Genomic DNA, 15,615 nt, shown 5'->3' with positions numbered 1-15,615 from the left:
ATGAAGATGCTACTGAAGTATTGCTTTTGATTTTGAACTGCTTTTTAACTAAGAGTATTCTGTATCCATCCATCCATCCATTTTCTATAAGTCTGTTGGGACTAAAGATGCAAGCATGTTCTGTCTGTTAAAGTGAGGATGTTGCTGTTGGCGGACCATGACAAAAAAATTAAATTACTAAAAAAATGTAAAAACTATATGCCATCTTTTTGCATAAATATCTGATGTTATGACCTGCGGCTTATCGTCCAGTCCGGCTTATCTGTGACAAAAATAGTTGTTGTTGGTTTTTTTTGCTTAATTTTTGCTGCTGTGGCCGATATACCAGCGTGGCTTATAGTAAGGAAAATGTGGTCATTTCTTCCATTGGTGACATGGCATGATTTTCCTTTTACGACTGTCTGGATTGGGCTCCTTCATCCAAAATGCTTCAATTTCAGGTGTAGGTCCTTGAGGCTTTTTTGGTACGTCTTGTCATGATAAATATCTGGTGCCATTTTTATGTCGATCGGGTGAGTCTGACTTTTTTTTTTTATTACTTTCCAGGGGGTGCTACAGAGTGAATTTTGGAAGGGTCGAATCAGGACCCCCCCTGAAATACATACAATTTCACCAGAATACACACTAATGCCCTCTTCTGTCTCCAAGCGATGTCCATGCCTCGTTTCCTGCCGCCATCAGACACAAGTTGACAGGGTAGCGGAAAGAGAAAATTGCATATTATTTGCCCGCCGCGTTCAATATGCCACTTTTCCGCAATATAGCCCGCAGCTTATGACACACAAAAACGGGGGCGCGCTGAGAAGAATGCAAAGTCGCACACGCACATAGCGAATAGCTGACGGCTTAAAAGTCGCGTGGCGACATTGTGCCATGACATGTCATTAAAAGTTGTCACAGGTTCCGCAGGAGTGATTTTCCGCCTCGGGATGAAGCGCCGGTGGATGCGGACCATGAATGTGGCACGACGGAACCATCCGCAGGAGGCGCTTTTCAGTTCCCGCCCGAGCAGGTCAGGGTACAAGATTCCTAGTCGCTTCTTGTTACGCTTCGATTGTTTCCCCCCCATTTTTTTTTTTTTTTTAATCTTTGCAATCTTCTGTTCCTTCTTCTTGACTCAAACACAAGGTGACCCGGGGTCTCACATCTCAGGAATATGTGAATGACTTGTTCAGACAAGCGGAAAAATGTCCCATTCTTTTTCACCTCCCCAAGTCCACTTTTTTGGAATAACTCTGCTCCCCATTAAAGGGTCAGATTGCTGGACTGAGCGGTCTGGAAGTTTTGGACTCACGTGACATGAGGCGGACACACACATTTAAATTTATTTATTTATATATATATATATATATATATATATATATATATATATATATATATATATATATATATATATATATATATATACTGTATATATATAAATGGGTGACAAGTAAGGCTAGGCGATAATAGACGTATCACAATACGAAGTGACACAATACGCATATTGCAATACGACATTCATTGTCCAATATATTGCGTATCAGTTCTGAAATGCCATATTTTTGTAATATTTTGTTTGTTTATATCATTCCACTCCGGAGTGGCTTTTGTATCATGATTTTTGTCATACTATGATTCGTGTTTTACATATAAATCATTTCAAGGGCTTCATAAACACCACATTAAATGTTACGTGTGTATACTGTGCCTGGAGAGAGAGAAAGATTGGTTGAGAGAGAGAGAGAGAGAGAGAGAGAGAGAGAGAGAGAGAGAGAGAGAGAGAGAGAGAGAGAGTGGAGGTGCATGTGCAGCAGGAGAGGAAATTATTGAGGTCAAACAGGAAAAAAAGTCGTCCGCAGTAAGCGTTTAGATCAAATGGGAATTTTTAGATTTCAAGTTTTGTTTTATTTCGTTTTGTATTCTTTTATATGCTGAGTAATTTTCGTGACATGAAGAGGGAAAAAAACACAGATTGAGATTTCTAGTTTTGTTTTATTTCGTTTTGTATTCTTTTATATGCCAAGTTTTTCGTGATATGAAGGGGAAAACGTACAGAAGCGCCCTTGTCTCGAAGTTTTACTGTATGTGATGATTTTGCCTTGGTTTTTGACGTATTTTTTCCACCAACGCGAGTGACGTCACAGATCAGTTTCATTTACGGTCGATGAGCACTGTTAACCAGTAATTTACACTGGCACATTTGGCAAAATGCTACCTGTGCATTCCTGCCACATGAGTGCCATCTGAAAGCATATACCCAACTGCTGGGGACATACAGTATTAATTAACGCATGTTTGAAATTAAGAAAAAAAAAAAAAGTACTTTTTTTTTGGTACATGGTACCATTGGATACAGATGGTACTTTTTTTCTAAATGAATTTTTAATGTGTGCCTAGAAATGTCTATGTGTGGATTCTGAAAAGAATGAATAGAACTGGTCTTTTTTTAATATATCGCAATACGTATCGCAATACGGCTTTGCTGTATCGCGATATATCACAGTACACTTTTAATACCAATACCCAGTCCTAGTGACAAGTTACACCCTTCTTATTCCATAAAATGTCTCCAAGCCCCATATCACAGGCACATTGCTTAGACCCTAAGCGTGCTTGAGGATAATGCGATAGGACCGCGGATCAAAGGCACAATGCTAAATGCAGAATAAGGAATAATGATGTAGGCGTCGACAAGCTAACATTGATTTTGGACGTCTGAGCCGGAGGGCGCAGGACAGCGCTCGCAGACAAGTAGACATCGCTTAGGATGGATGACTCCTCCAGTGACGGATGGCCGGAAATTTATTTGCTAATCTCTCTTCCATTTTTAAACGGGTCATAAAAATCAGCGGTTTTGCGTTTGCCACCAGAATCGATAAAAATCCCACCAACTGAGGTTTTAACTGTGCTTGGCTATTGGTCGATGCTCCATTGGCTTTTACATGAACAGAAGCCAGGGATGACACACTGACCTCGAGAGTTCATCGATTATGCGCAATCTTTTTCTATTTTGACCCGCTTTTCTGTACTGTCGATGTCCATCTTGAAGATGTAACCTTTGATTGTGATGAACTAACTCTAGGAATCTTAATGACACCGCACGGACGAACAAACAAACAGACGAGGGCGACGACTGGACGTTTGCCCTTTGGTTTCTCTTGAGAAAACAAGAAAACACCGCGAGTGCAAAAGCGGGAGGGCCGAATCGATCTTTCCTTACCTGAACTCTGGAGTTGGAGTCCCGTTTGATCCACTTGATGACCGTCTCGTAAACCAACTCCTCTGCTTTGGTGTTGAGGCTGTCGTTGGACAGATAGGCCACCAGGTCCTCCTTGGACACGCTCAGGATCTCCTCCTGTCCCGCCACCTGATTGTCAAACATTAGCCCTTACTGAACGAGCGTTGGCAGAGGTACTTGCTACTTATTGCATCCCTTGACAGTCTACGTAAAACTCCACTCCTATGTAACATTGTTGGGAATTCTTTAGCATTTTACACTACTACTGTAATCTTTTTTGTGTCTTCTCTGCCCCGTCGAACCTAGTTCTGTTTGACTGCCTTTTTCCAATAAATATCCATCACATAATAAATAACCAAGGTGGAGTATATCAAACTTCACACAAAACTGCTGCTCTGGCATTAAGAAGTATACGCATCCTTCATTTGGTATGACTAAGCAACACCTTGAATCATGTAGTAATTTCAAACACTTAAATGACCTCCAGTAGCCTGCACCTGGCACAGAGCATTAATCATCACAAATTGTAAAAAAAATTGCAACCAGACAGGGGCCAAAGAACAGAACATATTTAATCGCTGCTTTCTGATGGATCCTGAAGTAGACAGCATCAAAATCCAAATGATATTCCTGGTTCATTTGACAAGATATCAGTCACTTGAAAGTTAAGAGACAAGGCTGAAGTTGTGATCTTAGACACCAGCTACCTAAAATATCTTGAATGGAATATAAATCAAAGAGCAAAGACCAGTGGTAAAATGGTCATTCCTGAAAGTCTTACGATGACTGTCTGAAAATGTTGACTGGCTAGATGGTCTAGATCAGTGGTCCCCAACCTTTTTATGACCAAGGACCGGTCTACACTTGATATTTTTATTGTGGACGGGGGTATATGTCAGCATATGCTAACATACACCCCAGCGAAATGCCTGGCACAAACTAAAATGCTAATGAGCTATACGCAGCACTATATAGCATGCTGAAGACAAGAACTAACATTAGCTAGCATGTTATCCACAGTCACATGTTGTTGGATCAAACAAACTCATTTTGAGCACATTAATAAATGACAACATTCTTATAAAGAAAGTTCAACTTGCAGACACTCGTGGACCAGTGTTTTATATAACCAAGAACAATGACTATTCCTGAAGGTTTGAGGTTAAGTAGTTGAAAATATCGCTAGCAGACCAAGAGCAAGGTATTAATTTCAGACTGCAGCCAACTAGCGTCTTGGATCGAATATCATTTTAGAAACAGAATGGTCATTGCTCTGAAAATGTAAAGACTATAAACGAGCCTCAAATCTTCAAACTTAAAACAAATTGTCAGAGAAGAAAATTAAATATGCTTCCAGTTCCCGGACTTACCTCGGGGAAGTTCTGGAGCGCAAAGGCTTTAGCCATGTTGTGCAGCTCCGTGCACGTCATGGCCTCCGCCATGGCTAGCACTCCCAAGCAGTTTGCCGCCGTCAGCTGTTTCTCTGCAAAGCAGGATGAAGAAAGAGAAGAAAATTGGACATTTTTATTACACAGCTCAAGATGAAGACCACTTCCTGCTAATACGACTTCAAACAATAGAAAACCCAACAGAAAAATAGGTCAGAAGAAAAGGAAGAAGAAGAAGAGGCAGAAGGTCAAATCAGAAGACCCACAAGGGAAGAACACAGACAGATTGATGAGGTCGATAGCGAGATGGCGGACGTCGAAGATGATGTCAAGGGATTGTGTCACAGCTTATCAGCTTTCTAGCAACCTCAACACTTCTAATAACTCCAAATGCCTCCCGGGACAAACAAACAGGGCGGGAATCGATCGCAGGGAGTAGGATTAGGGATTAGCCGGAGCACATTAAAGAGGTAGATCTCCAAATGACCAGCAGGGGGAGAGCTTACAAAATCCCTTTGATCTTTGACTGTTTTCAACGTGAACGGCTATTAATCAGAAGAGCAGAGGAAACTTTTATAATGGACGTGAAATCAGACGGACCGATGAACCGGTCCTATGAAAGAGGTCACACTTTGGGTGGGAGTTCTTGAGACCTTTCTGTCGATTGCACAATCTAGCGTCATTCATCTTATTCATCCGTTTATTGACATACATTTTGGATTTTCTGTTTGATGCTAACTCAAAGTCGAACAGGAGCTGAAAATTCTGCCAGTGTAGTTTTGTACAACTCAGGTTTTGAAGAATTCTCCAAACATCCAAAATGACACAAGTATATGTCAACATTTCTTTCATGACTTAAACCCTCAAAAAAATTCTCCGTTTAACTAGACTTGAACTTGAACGGAACCACTTTGGAGATTTCCAGGCAAAATTTGTTTTCCCTGCAAGTAGCTGTCAAATTGTGCGAATTAACATCAAACAAAGGCAAAAGTAGGTTGACAAGAAGATGCTAACATTTGACACACGCTTTCTCCTCTCTCAAGGACAAACATTTGTACCCGAATACAACCCCCCGCCACCCCACGGCTCTAATGTGCTAAAATGTCATGAATCTTGTCGAGGCGGAATGAATTGACGTCTCAGAGGAAATGAAGTCTACAAATGGCTTCCATGTTTGCTTTTTCCTTTTTTTACGTTGTGTGGCCCAAATAGAGAAAAACAAATCAATAGGAGCTGTTTCCGCTGTTTTCTTTTCTCCGCTCGCCGGTTTCTGACCTTTTTGTCGACATACGCTTCACTCGTGTTCGCCATACCCCAAACAACTCATGAGATGGAATGCAAATACTGACATTTGAAGCTTTTTTTTTTATTATCGCGATCACCCAACAAAGCCTTTTTCAAACTTTTTAGGTGACATCGACTTGTGGCAGACGAGCCATGTTTAGGTGACACTAGCTGGAAGCTGAACTTTTTAGAGTTACTTTTCCGTGGTGAGTCATCAAACTTTCAGGCAGGCTCTTCGGCCTCACTAACAGAAACTCAAGATTCTGAAAATTTCAAGCTAAAATTTGGTAGCAAAATCACAAAAACGTGCATATCTTTCAAGGACCCCGAGAGAAGTCTACAAACTTTCCTTGGCTTAATGCTTTCACTCCCATTGGGACGATGCACCACGCAGCTTTTTAAAAAAAAAGGCAGTGGGTATAGGAATGGTAGCAATAAGATGAAATGGCATCCCAGCGCTTCATTACACACCATTCTAGTGGCATTAAGCAAGTATTCGATATGCAACAAGGCAGTGCTGGGCCCGCTGTCAACAAGGTGGCTTGCCTTGTACAATTTCTCATGAATTAACTATTTAGTGCTGCGGAAATACATTGATAATATGTGCTACTATATATGTATTGTTACTATAGATTACACTGATTATGCCTGTGGGCGTTAGGTGAGAATTTCCACTTCTCTGGTACATATATCCTATTATTATTATAATTATTATTATTATTATACAACATAACATTACATAAATATGTCTTACTGTAAATATTTTAACCTGAAGAAAAAGAAAAAGATATTTTCCCTAATGACATTAAACATAAATGTGATTTAGAAAAAAACGTTGACAGCAATTTAAAACGTTTCTTAGCCCTGCAAAGACGATGATATTATTATTACGATAATATTATTCCTGAAGGGTTGAGGTTGAGTAGTTGAAAATATCAGACTGTGAACAAGGTATGAACGTCAGACCCTAGTCAGCTGCTGTCTTGGAACATATATCTTTCAGAAACGAAATGGTCATTGCGCTGAAAATGTAAAGAATATAAGTTGAGCTTCAAATGAAGGGTTAGTTCATCCTCTAACTTAAACAACTTGAGAGTGCCACAGCTGGTGCTATAGATGTGCAATAAAACTACACAGCGCAAAAGCCAAGCCTCTTTCCCTACTCCCCCCCCTCCCCCGGCTCCACTATTTGAACTGGGCTAAAGTAAATAGAAGCGGGTCTCCTCATGATAGACATGCCTAGCAAATACGTAGGGGCACTTTCAAACATAACTTTTGTACTTTATGGTGAAGTCTACAACTTTGTTGCTATGCGACTCCCGCAATAACGAAAACTATTACTTGCAGATCAAGTTAGACAGACAAAATCCCTAAGGCATCATTCAATGTCCCCGGGGAAAATCTGAAATGTGGATAAAAGGACTGCTTCACAACCAACATATCTTGGATACTTTTTGTTGGTCTATTCATGAGAAACAAAATTGGCATATGTAGGATTAGGATTACGGCTAAATATATTGCGGTCTGCCCAGAATGAATGACAAAAACCCAGAATGAATGACAAAAACTAAAAATTATGCAATTTCGTCTACCCGTTTGTCTGTCTTGTTGGAGATCCCAAGGACAGGTCTTTTATTGAATGTTCTTTGGATGGAAAATGAGCCTGGAAAGTGACTTTTTGGATATGGAAACTGGACGCTAAAAATAATAGTAAGTTACTCAAGCAACTATGGACAAAAGTACTGGGACACACCCACCTAGGAAGGAGACACAGACTTTGCAGAAGGTGTTGAATTGGAACTTGTTAGCGGCCTCCAACAGCGTCTTGGCATTGGCTGAATCGATGACCAGCGAGCCCGTGTAGACAAACTCCAGGAGCTGCTCCAGAACGTCGGCGCCGATGTTGCTCATGGTCAGCTTCAGCATCTCGCCATTGCGCGTCTCCCCGGACGACCTGGTCCGACAAATCGCGGCACAGACAAAGACAGAAATCGGGTTTGAGAGGGCGCCGTGCTCTGGGACTGGGAGAGTAAAGGTGAGACAAAGGGAGAGAATTTGGGGATTTCTACTTACTGTATCTGAAACCAAATTGTGAATTTGGTGAATGGGCAGATTACCTACCTACATATAAATATGATACTTCCCCCAAAGAGGAGTGGAGTGTGCGTTACTGGGCCGGGCTCAAATGACGGCGATTTGTCCACGCGGCGGCGGATGTCCACGGGGGAGGTATTAGGGTGGTAAGTAACACCTCACCACCCATGTTTAATGTCCCATGTGAAACAATAATCCACTCAAGGGCAAAATAAATGGAACGCCCCCTCCCACCCGCAACCACTTTAACTCTCCTCCCTGCGGCCACGGACATATGAAAAGTGGTCGGTATTAAGATGGATGGCGGCCCTTTCGACGCGTCAATCAAGATTTGGCCTTTATTTTTTTATTTGTTCCTGCTGAAGCCACTTTGTTGAATTAGAATATAGACGCAGGCTAAATTGATGCTGTGTTCAGGGAGACTGGGAAATTTTCCAGCTCTGACGAGGACAAATCATCAGTGATTCTCAAAGTGTGCTTCGAGCTTCCTTGGTGTTATTCGGGCTCACTAGTGGGACCCAAAGAATCATTGTGCGAGTACGATTCAGTTGCACTTATGTTTTTAGAACAATTCTCCAAGTTCTTGCCACTATGATAGTGATGGATGAGCATGCACCTGCAATTACATGATTTTATCGAACACCTGGATCTACGAAAAATGTATTCAAAAACTCCTTCGTCCCAAGTGCTATAAATATTGCAAAGTGACTGACAAATGAAGATCACAGTCATAACATGAACTGCTCGAAATATTTAATGGTTCAATGTACATGATGTATTCCATTTTACCAGTGTGCATTTTAATGTATGTTGGTTTTTTTTTTCCTTTATTAATACAATTAATATGCTCCCGGGAGTAAAGGGAAATTTCCACAATAAAAATATGCGATATTGTAATATGCCACTGTATGTTAATTGTGGTGCTTGGAGCACTCATTATGTTTTAGGTGGTGGTGGTCATTAATGTAAAAGAGTTCTCACTATTTTGTTAATGTTATGTTTTTACTGTATTATTTATGATGGAATGTTTTTACTGTATTATTATTCCAAATATGATTAATTCACTAACTACCTCATGAAAAATTCTATTTGTACTACACTGCATCTATATATTTTTTTTAAATAATTAATGAGTAAATAAAAAAAAAAACAGTACATTGTAATTAATGACTGATTTGGGGAAACAGTTCAATTAATTTAACGGTTTCCCCAAATACAAACATTAATGTTTGCAATATTATTATTATCATGATACATACATTTTTCACATCATGAATAAATCCTTGGCGGAGCAGATTAAATAGTGGGTGGCACTCCACTGCCCACTCGCTGCTGAATTTAGACAGGAAACCAAATAGACAGAATGAGACAACAGGATGATGGGACGAGGTGAGGACAATGAAATATAAGAGGAGAAAGGGGTGAGGCAGGGGCGAGACTGTTCTTCCACAGGGAGCCAGCAGCCATCCTTAATAGGGAGGGGTTGTGTTGTTCTATGACTTTTCAATAAGAGGTAACCCCAACCACCCCCCCGACCCCCCTCCCAACAAAAAGCCCACCACCATCACACCTGCAATAATATCCTGTGGTGTATGAACTCAAAGACATTAGTCGTCATTTGAAGCGCACTCGGGGAGGGAGGGGGTGGTGCGAAGGACATCCAAAAATAAATTTTAAAATGGAAAGACAATTAATTGTCTCCGCATGGCTGCAAAAACCCAAGATTTTTTTAATTTGCTTTTTTTTTTTAATGTTTTGTCCTCCTGCAAAGCAAAAAGCCACATAGCGTTATTGACCTTTATCCTGCACAAAAGCCCGCCTGCAGGGGGGAGCGGAGGGAGGTGGGCAGGTGGGAAGAAAGAAAGGGAGGCAGAGGGAAGGGTCAAAATGATGAAGGGAGGATGGGGTTAAGAGCTATAAATACAAAAAGAAAAAAAAAAGAGCATCAGCCCAGTCAATTAGTGCAGCAGGAAGTGGCTTGAGTGGCCAAGCAAAACGTTAGGGAACGTCTGAAAAAAGGAGCCTAGCGCCTGATTGCGCTCGTGTGAAAAATGGAGGCGGGAGGATGGCAAGTTGAGATGAGCTACACTCGGATGGTGGAAGCTGTTTATGGGAAAAAAAAATGCTACACTTTTCCGAGAGAAAGTGGAGAATGTAGGCTGAAGACAGAACACACACATTGGCGTACACGTGCAGAATTCACCACCCACGCCAAATGATAAAAATGCACAATTCTGGCACTGACTATAGATCTAGGATTCTTCATTCTAATTTGTTAGCAATCAGACAAGATTTCCAGGTGGAGTACCGTAATTCCCCAAATACGAGACACGCAGATTGGTCTGTCAGCCACATAGTTTTGACATGCAGATGTGTATTTTTATATTCTTGCTTACAATTACAGTAATGGGACAAGCTACAGGGAGGATGTCAGGCAGCTGTTAGCAGCAAGTGCAGTTGACAGCAGCTTGTGTCAGCAGAGGTTTTTACGACATTATTTTCTATAAACGAAGCGAGCAGACCGAACCAACGTCCGAGTCCATTCTTGTTCATGCACAGGAATATTACTTAAATGGAGCGGTTGATGTAAAAATCTCCAGCTGATTCAATTAAGAGTGCACCGAAAAGGTATTCGAATTTGACTTGTTTATTAATTGCGGCCTTTTGGCACATACACACAATCATAAACTTGGTGAAACACAGATGCTACGCAACTTCTGGTATTTATGGTAAAATGAACTCGAATCGTCTCGCGTGGAAAAGAAAAAAATGAGTGCTTGGAACACCTGACACTGACGCGGCGTTTGCTAACCGCTCACAATGTTAGAAATCTGAAACATCCTTGAATATAATTTACAAATACGAACACAAGAACGAGTTAAGATGAGATTTATTCTTTTTTGCAGTAGATTTGACTCCTAGATTTGACATCTTATATTTGGAGAATTACGGTATATGGTGAAAATGGCCTGATTCAGATACAGTAAAAGGCACATTTCCAGTGTCTTTATGGGTTTAGCATTTTGGAACTTTTTTGAGTCAAAGTGGATTTGGGGCTGAATTCTCAGTTGTAAATAATTAAAACACCTCATAAGGCAGGGGTGTCAAACTCATTCTTATCGAGGGCCATTATGCCGTTACGGTTTCTGTCAGAGGGCCGGCATGACTGTGATAAAATACATTTTGGGTGTATTTGTCACACTTCCAACTAGTTTTGAAATCAGAGAGAGGGTGAGGGCAAAAAGCACTTGCCCCCCCCCCCCCCCCCCAAAAAAAAAAAAACAATTTCAAATTGACTTACAAATGTGATATTTCTACTGGAAACTTGAATTGGAACGGGCGTTTCGCGGGCCGCGTGAAACGATGCGGCGGGCCGGATCTGGCCCCCGGGCCTTGAGTTTGACACCTGTGTCATAAGGGCCCAAATTACTCTGAAATAGCCATTTCAAACCAATATGGCAGACGTCCTGTGTCTTTTCAAGCACGGCTCCCGAAGACATTTATCCGTTTGTTGTTGTTTCTGTTGGTTGCCCATATGACAACAAACACAACAAAAAAAAACTCAGCCTAAAAAAGGACATCAATCAAGGAAAAAAGAACAGTTGATTTTTGTTGTTTTTTAGGGCCCTAACAGTTTAAACTTCATTTCAGAACAACATCATGTAAACATGATATCAGAACAACAAAATGTTGTTCACATCGAAGCTTGCTCACGATTATCAAGTTAGTCAAGTTAGTTGAGTATTCTCACGACTATGTTTCTAGGAGGAACTTCACAATAAAAGCGTACCAAGACAGTGCATGTCATATGTTACTTATACCATAAACTCAGTTTATTTGGGCGCATTACTTACTGCCCCCCGATTGATTGCTAGAGGTTGACAGCTAGAAGATTAAATATAGGGTCAAAAAGTTTGGGCACCTCTGTGTTTTAAGTTTTATGTTTCGTGTTAAAATTTGATTCTATCCTACCCTAAAATAATAAACGGCTGATTTTCTGTCATCATTTTTTTTTTAAATTTTAAGTGGAGGCTTTTTTGTGGGTCTACTCATAATGGACACAATTATATCTATTATATTTCTTTTCTTTTTAATCAAAATAAAACAAAACTTCTGGCATATACTGTATGATTTGTTTAATAGTCTAGAATACTTGCTAAATTAGTTAAAAAATTTCCCACTTCCATAAATTAGGTTACAGGCTCAGGGATTTTTTGTCTCATCTGTATTTTATAACAAAAACAACAATAATAATGACATAAACGTGTCAGAAGAGTAAAAAGTATCCCCAAACGCCTACAATACATTGTAATCAATGTAATCTATAGTAACACACGTATGTAGCACATAGTATAAATATACACACAAAATGGCTGACCTCCTGTCTTTTCGGGGCCATGTTTACCAATGATGGACAAGACTGCCAAATTTCATATTTCAAGAGGCCTTAACCCAAAAAGAGGGAAAAACAATTTGTTTGTACAAAACTGTCTAATTTAAAACCCAGTGAAGGGATGACAGAAATTGCAGTACAAAAAGAGTGCGAAGACTCATCTCACCACTGGGAACAACTAGAAGAAAGACTATTACACAGACATTTTAGGGAAGCGGACAAATTCCTGTCCTCCCGCTGGGGTGAATGGAGCGGGCAGTTTCGCACGGCGAGAGAGGACGGACGTGTCAGACCGCCTCAGAGGTGTTGGCGCCGCGTAGTTGTGGCCATGCAGAAAATGCGAATGGATGCCATAAATTAAATGCCAAGCGAGCACGCTTATTGGAAAATGCTGATGGGTGAAATGGAATTACAGGCCAAGATCTGTCAGACTGCTCAGTGCACTGGCCTTTTAGACCAGGTCTAATCTATTTTTTTTTTCGTGGGGGGGGGCGGTTAGAGGGGGACAAGGGAAGAGATTTTCGCATTGCATCGTTTGGGTAGCATAGAGTGACATTTTCCCAAACAATGTGTAGAAATTTGTACAAAAAGTAAAGCATTCTGTGAAAAAAAAAAACATTTAAAAAAATCATGCATTTTATCATTGAAACCCAAAATATGAATGCAAAAATGTGCAGTATCTTAAGATAAACATGGTTAAAAGCTCTAAAGTTTGACTTTTCATGTTACAGCCCCTTTAAAAAATATGTATACATCTATTCAAAACTTTACATGTACAATTTGTTGACGGTGTTCCCTCACTACACTGCGGTGTGGTTATCAAGGCTTCAGTCTATCACTGATTTTCAATAATAACCATAACTTCTTCTATTGCAGGTTTACTACACCATTTTGTGTCATCTTTTCCTTTCGAGTTGGACAAATCAAAAAATAGCAATTTCATTTATTAAAAAAAATTTTTCTACCAAACGGTTGTCAAATTCCGGTCCTCAAGGGCCCATATCCTCCAAATTTTCCACGATTCTTGCCCCACCTGATTCAGATTATTAGCAAGCTCTGCAGGAGTTTGAAAATGATCCTAACCATTTGAATCAGGTGTGTTTGAGAGGGAAGGATCAAAAACATGGATGCAGCCCTCAAGGCCTGGACTTTGACACTTATGCATAGATTTACGTAGCCCTTATGACCATACAGTATCTATTGCAGGTTTATTTCACTATTCTTCTTGACATTTTTCTTCCCTTATTTGAAGTGTAGAATTAGAATATATCAATATCTCAATTTCTGTTTTGTGAGACATAAGCCTGGTTTTGTGAAAACGCATTCAGGTATTCAATATGTTACTATGAATGTAAGTTTAGCTTGAAAAATGCTATAAAATGGAATTACTATAAATGTTGCGGGCAATTACATTTCACAATAAATTCAAAGCAGAATTTTTTTTTTTGCCACAACAATTTTCCATAAAGTGAACCTCCTTGGGAGAATTTGGTCTATACTAAACTAAAATCCCAGGATGAAATCAACATGCTAAAAAGTAAGCGCTATTTCATCAACTTCATTAGGCATAACAACTAATCAAAAAACATGTCTTTTTCTCAGGGCGATTGCAAAATGAGCCAAATGTCTCTTTTAAGCCAACTAGCATAAAAAGTAAGCAGTATGACAACGAGATGATAGCGGCGGCGCAATCAATTATGTGATTCATGAGCGTTTGGGCTTATTAAACTGTCAAACTAAGGTGTATTTGAGAGCTTCGCACCTTTACGCATAAATAATAGGCTCGCATCGCGGATAAGAAGCCCGCGGGAGACACGGAGTGATGGACAGCGGCTCAAGCGTCAGGGCCCCTTGCAAGGGTACCCCGCTCTCGTCAAGGTCAAAGCGGACTTTTGTATTGGTGCGCTGGCGGAGCTGTCAGCGCCGCACGCGGCTGCCACAGATACAAGCTCTTGTCTGCTTCTTCATCGCCTGTCGGAATTTGAAATGGACTGCGGAACCTCCGGTCTTGGATATGGCGGGGGAAGCTTGCCACAAAAAAAAAAAAGCTCGATTTGACTTTTAATATAAATTTATATATGTAAAATTGCAACTTTTGGCATAAAAATGTGAGATGTTACGATGTTCGAACAGAAAAAAGAATGTTCATTTCGTCAGGGTTGGTTCAAGCTCGCTAACGTTTGCCATACTTTTTGATCATGTTGAAAATTGTCTCTAAAGACGCATTCAAACAGTTTGAAAACATCTCAAGAACTTTTGGTAAATGTTGGAGACTTTGAGCTGACGAGTCCCTTATGAACATCCCGTACTTTCTGCACTATAAGGCGCACCTAACAGCCTTTTTTTTTTTTGAAAAGCTGATGGTGCGCCTTATAATCAGGTGAGCCTTATATGTGGATAAATATTCGTAGATGGGGAATGAACTGGTAAAGTAAGCTTTTCCTGTTTCTTTTGTGTGTTTACAGTTAGACAAGTTTGGTCATATTGACATTGAGTTATGATGCTAGTGAGAGTTTAGACTTATTGAGTTATTATTGTTATTACTTTGAGTATCACTATATTGTGATTCAAAAAGTTTTAAAATATGTTATTAATTGAGGGTGCGCTTTATAATCCGGTGCGCCTTATAATGGAAAAAATTTTAAAATATGTCATTAATTGAAGGTGCGCCTTATAATCCGGTGCGCCTTATAGTGCGGAAAATACAGTACATTCACTACCGTGGCCAAAACTCACAAATGTGGAAAAGGGGCTTTAATCACCATGTAAATTATAAATTCAATGATTAAAAAATATGTGAAATTTTGCATAAACTGTGGATTTCACCATAATTACAGAAACAATGAAAATAAACTTCCGTAAACTTTTACCTTACCTCAATGCTTCTCGATTATATTTTGCCAAGCCCCCCCATTAAAAAAAGAATACTTTTTGCGCCCCCCTACTCGACACGCTGACTATAAATAAGATTATCTATAGAAATTGTCTAACTATATCTCAACCTGTTTCCATTTTAACATTAACAAAAGAAAAAAACAATATAAATCAACTTTCAATGGGTTGCACTTAGTCCAAAACTGAAAAAATAACCAAGTGCATCAAAGTGCATGAATTAAAAAAAAAAAAAAGATGAAAATTTTTGTTTTATTTTAATTACACTTCACATGACAAATACATGTGTCAAAAAGGGGGCCAGCCTCACTATTTGAAAAGCACTGCCTTACCTAAATATTACA

General features: G+C 39.9%; 1 protein-coding gene across 2 annotated transcripts in view; it reads right to left on the bottom strand.

Moving 5' to 3' along the window:
* Nucleotides 1–15,615, bottom strand: part of klhl29 (kelch-like family member 29) — a 222,498-nt gene that overhangs the window by 57,602 nt on the left and 149,281 nt on the right. For both annotated transcript variants that reach the window (XM_088403994.1, XM_088403996.1), the window contains 3 exons: nt 7,650–7,846; nt 4,591–4,703; nt 3,203–3,349 (listed from right to left, as the gene is read on the bottom strand). In XM_088403994.1, the coding sequence (XP_088260120.1) occupies nt 3,203–3,349; nt 4,591–4,703; nt 7,650–7,846 (457 nt within the window). The remainder of the gene's footprint in view (nt 1–3,202; nt 3,350–4,590; nt 4,704–7,649; nt 7,847–15,615) is intronic.

Source organism: Hippichthys cyanospilos, chromosome 20, assembly GCF_059441005.1.
Source record: "Hippichthys cyanospilos isolate Australia breed blue-spotted pipefish chromosome 20, RoL_Hcya_1.0, whole genome shotgun sequence".
NCBI lineage: Eukaryota > Metazoa > Chordata > Actinopteri > Syngnathiformes > Syngnathidae > Hippichthys > Hippichthys cyanospilos.
Note: the sequence above shows the minus strand (reverse complement) of the source record. Positions and strands in the feature narration are given on the sequence as shown.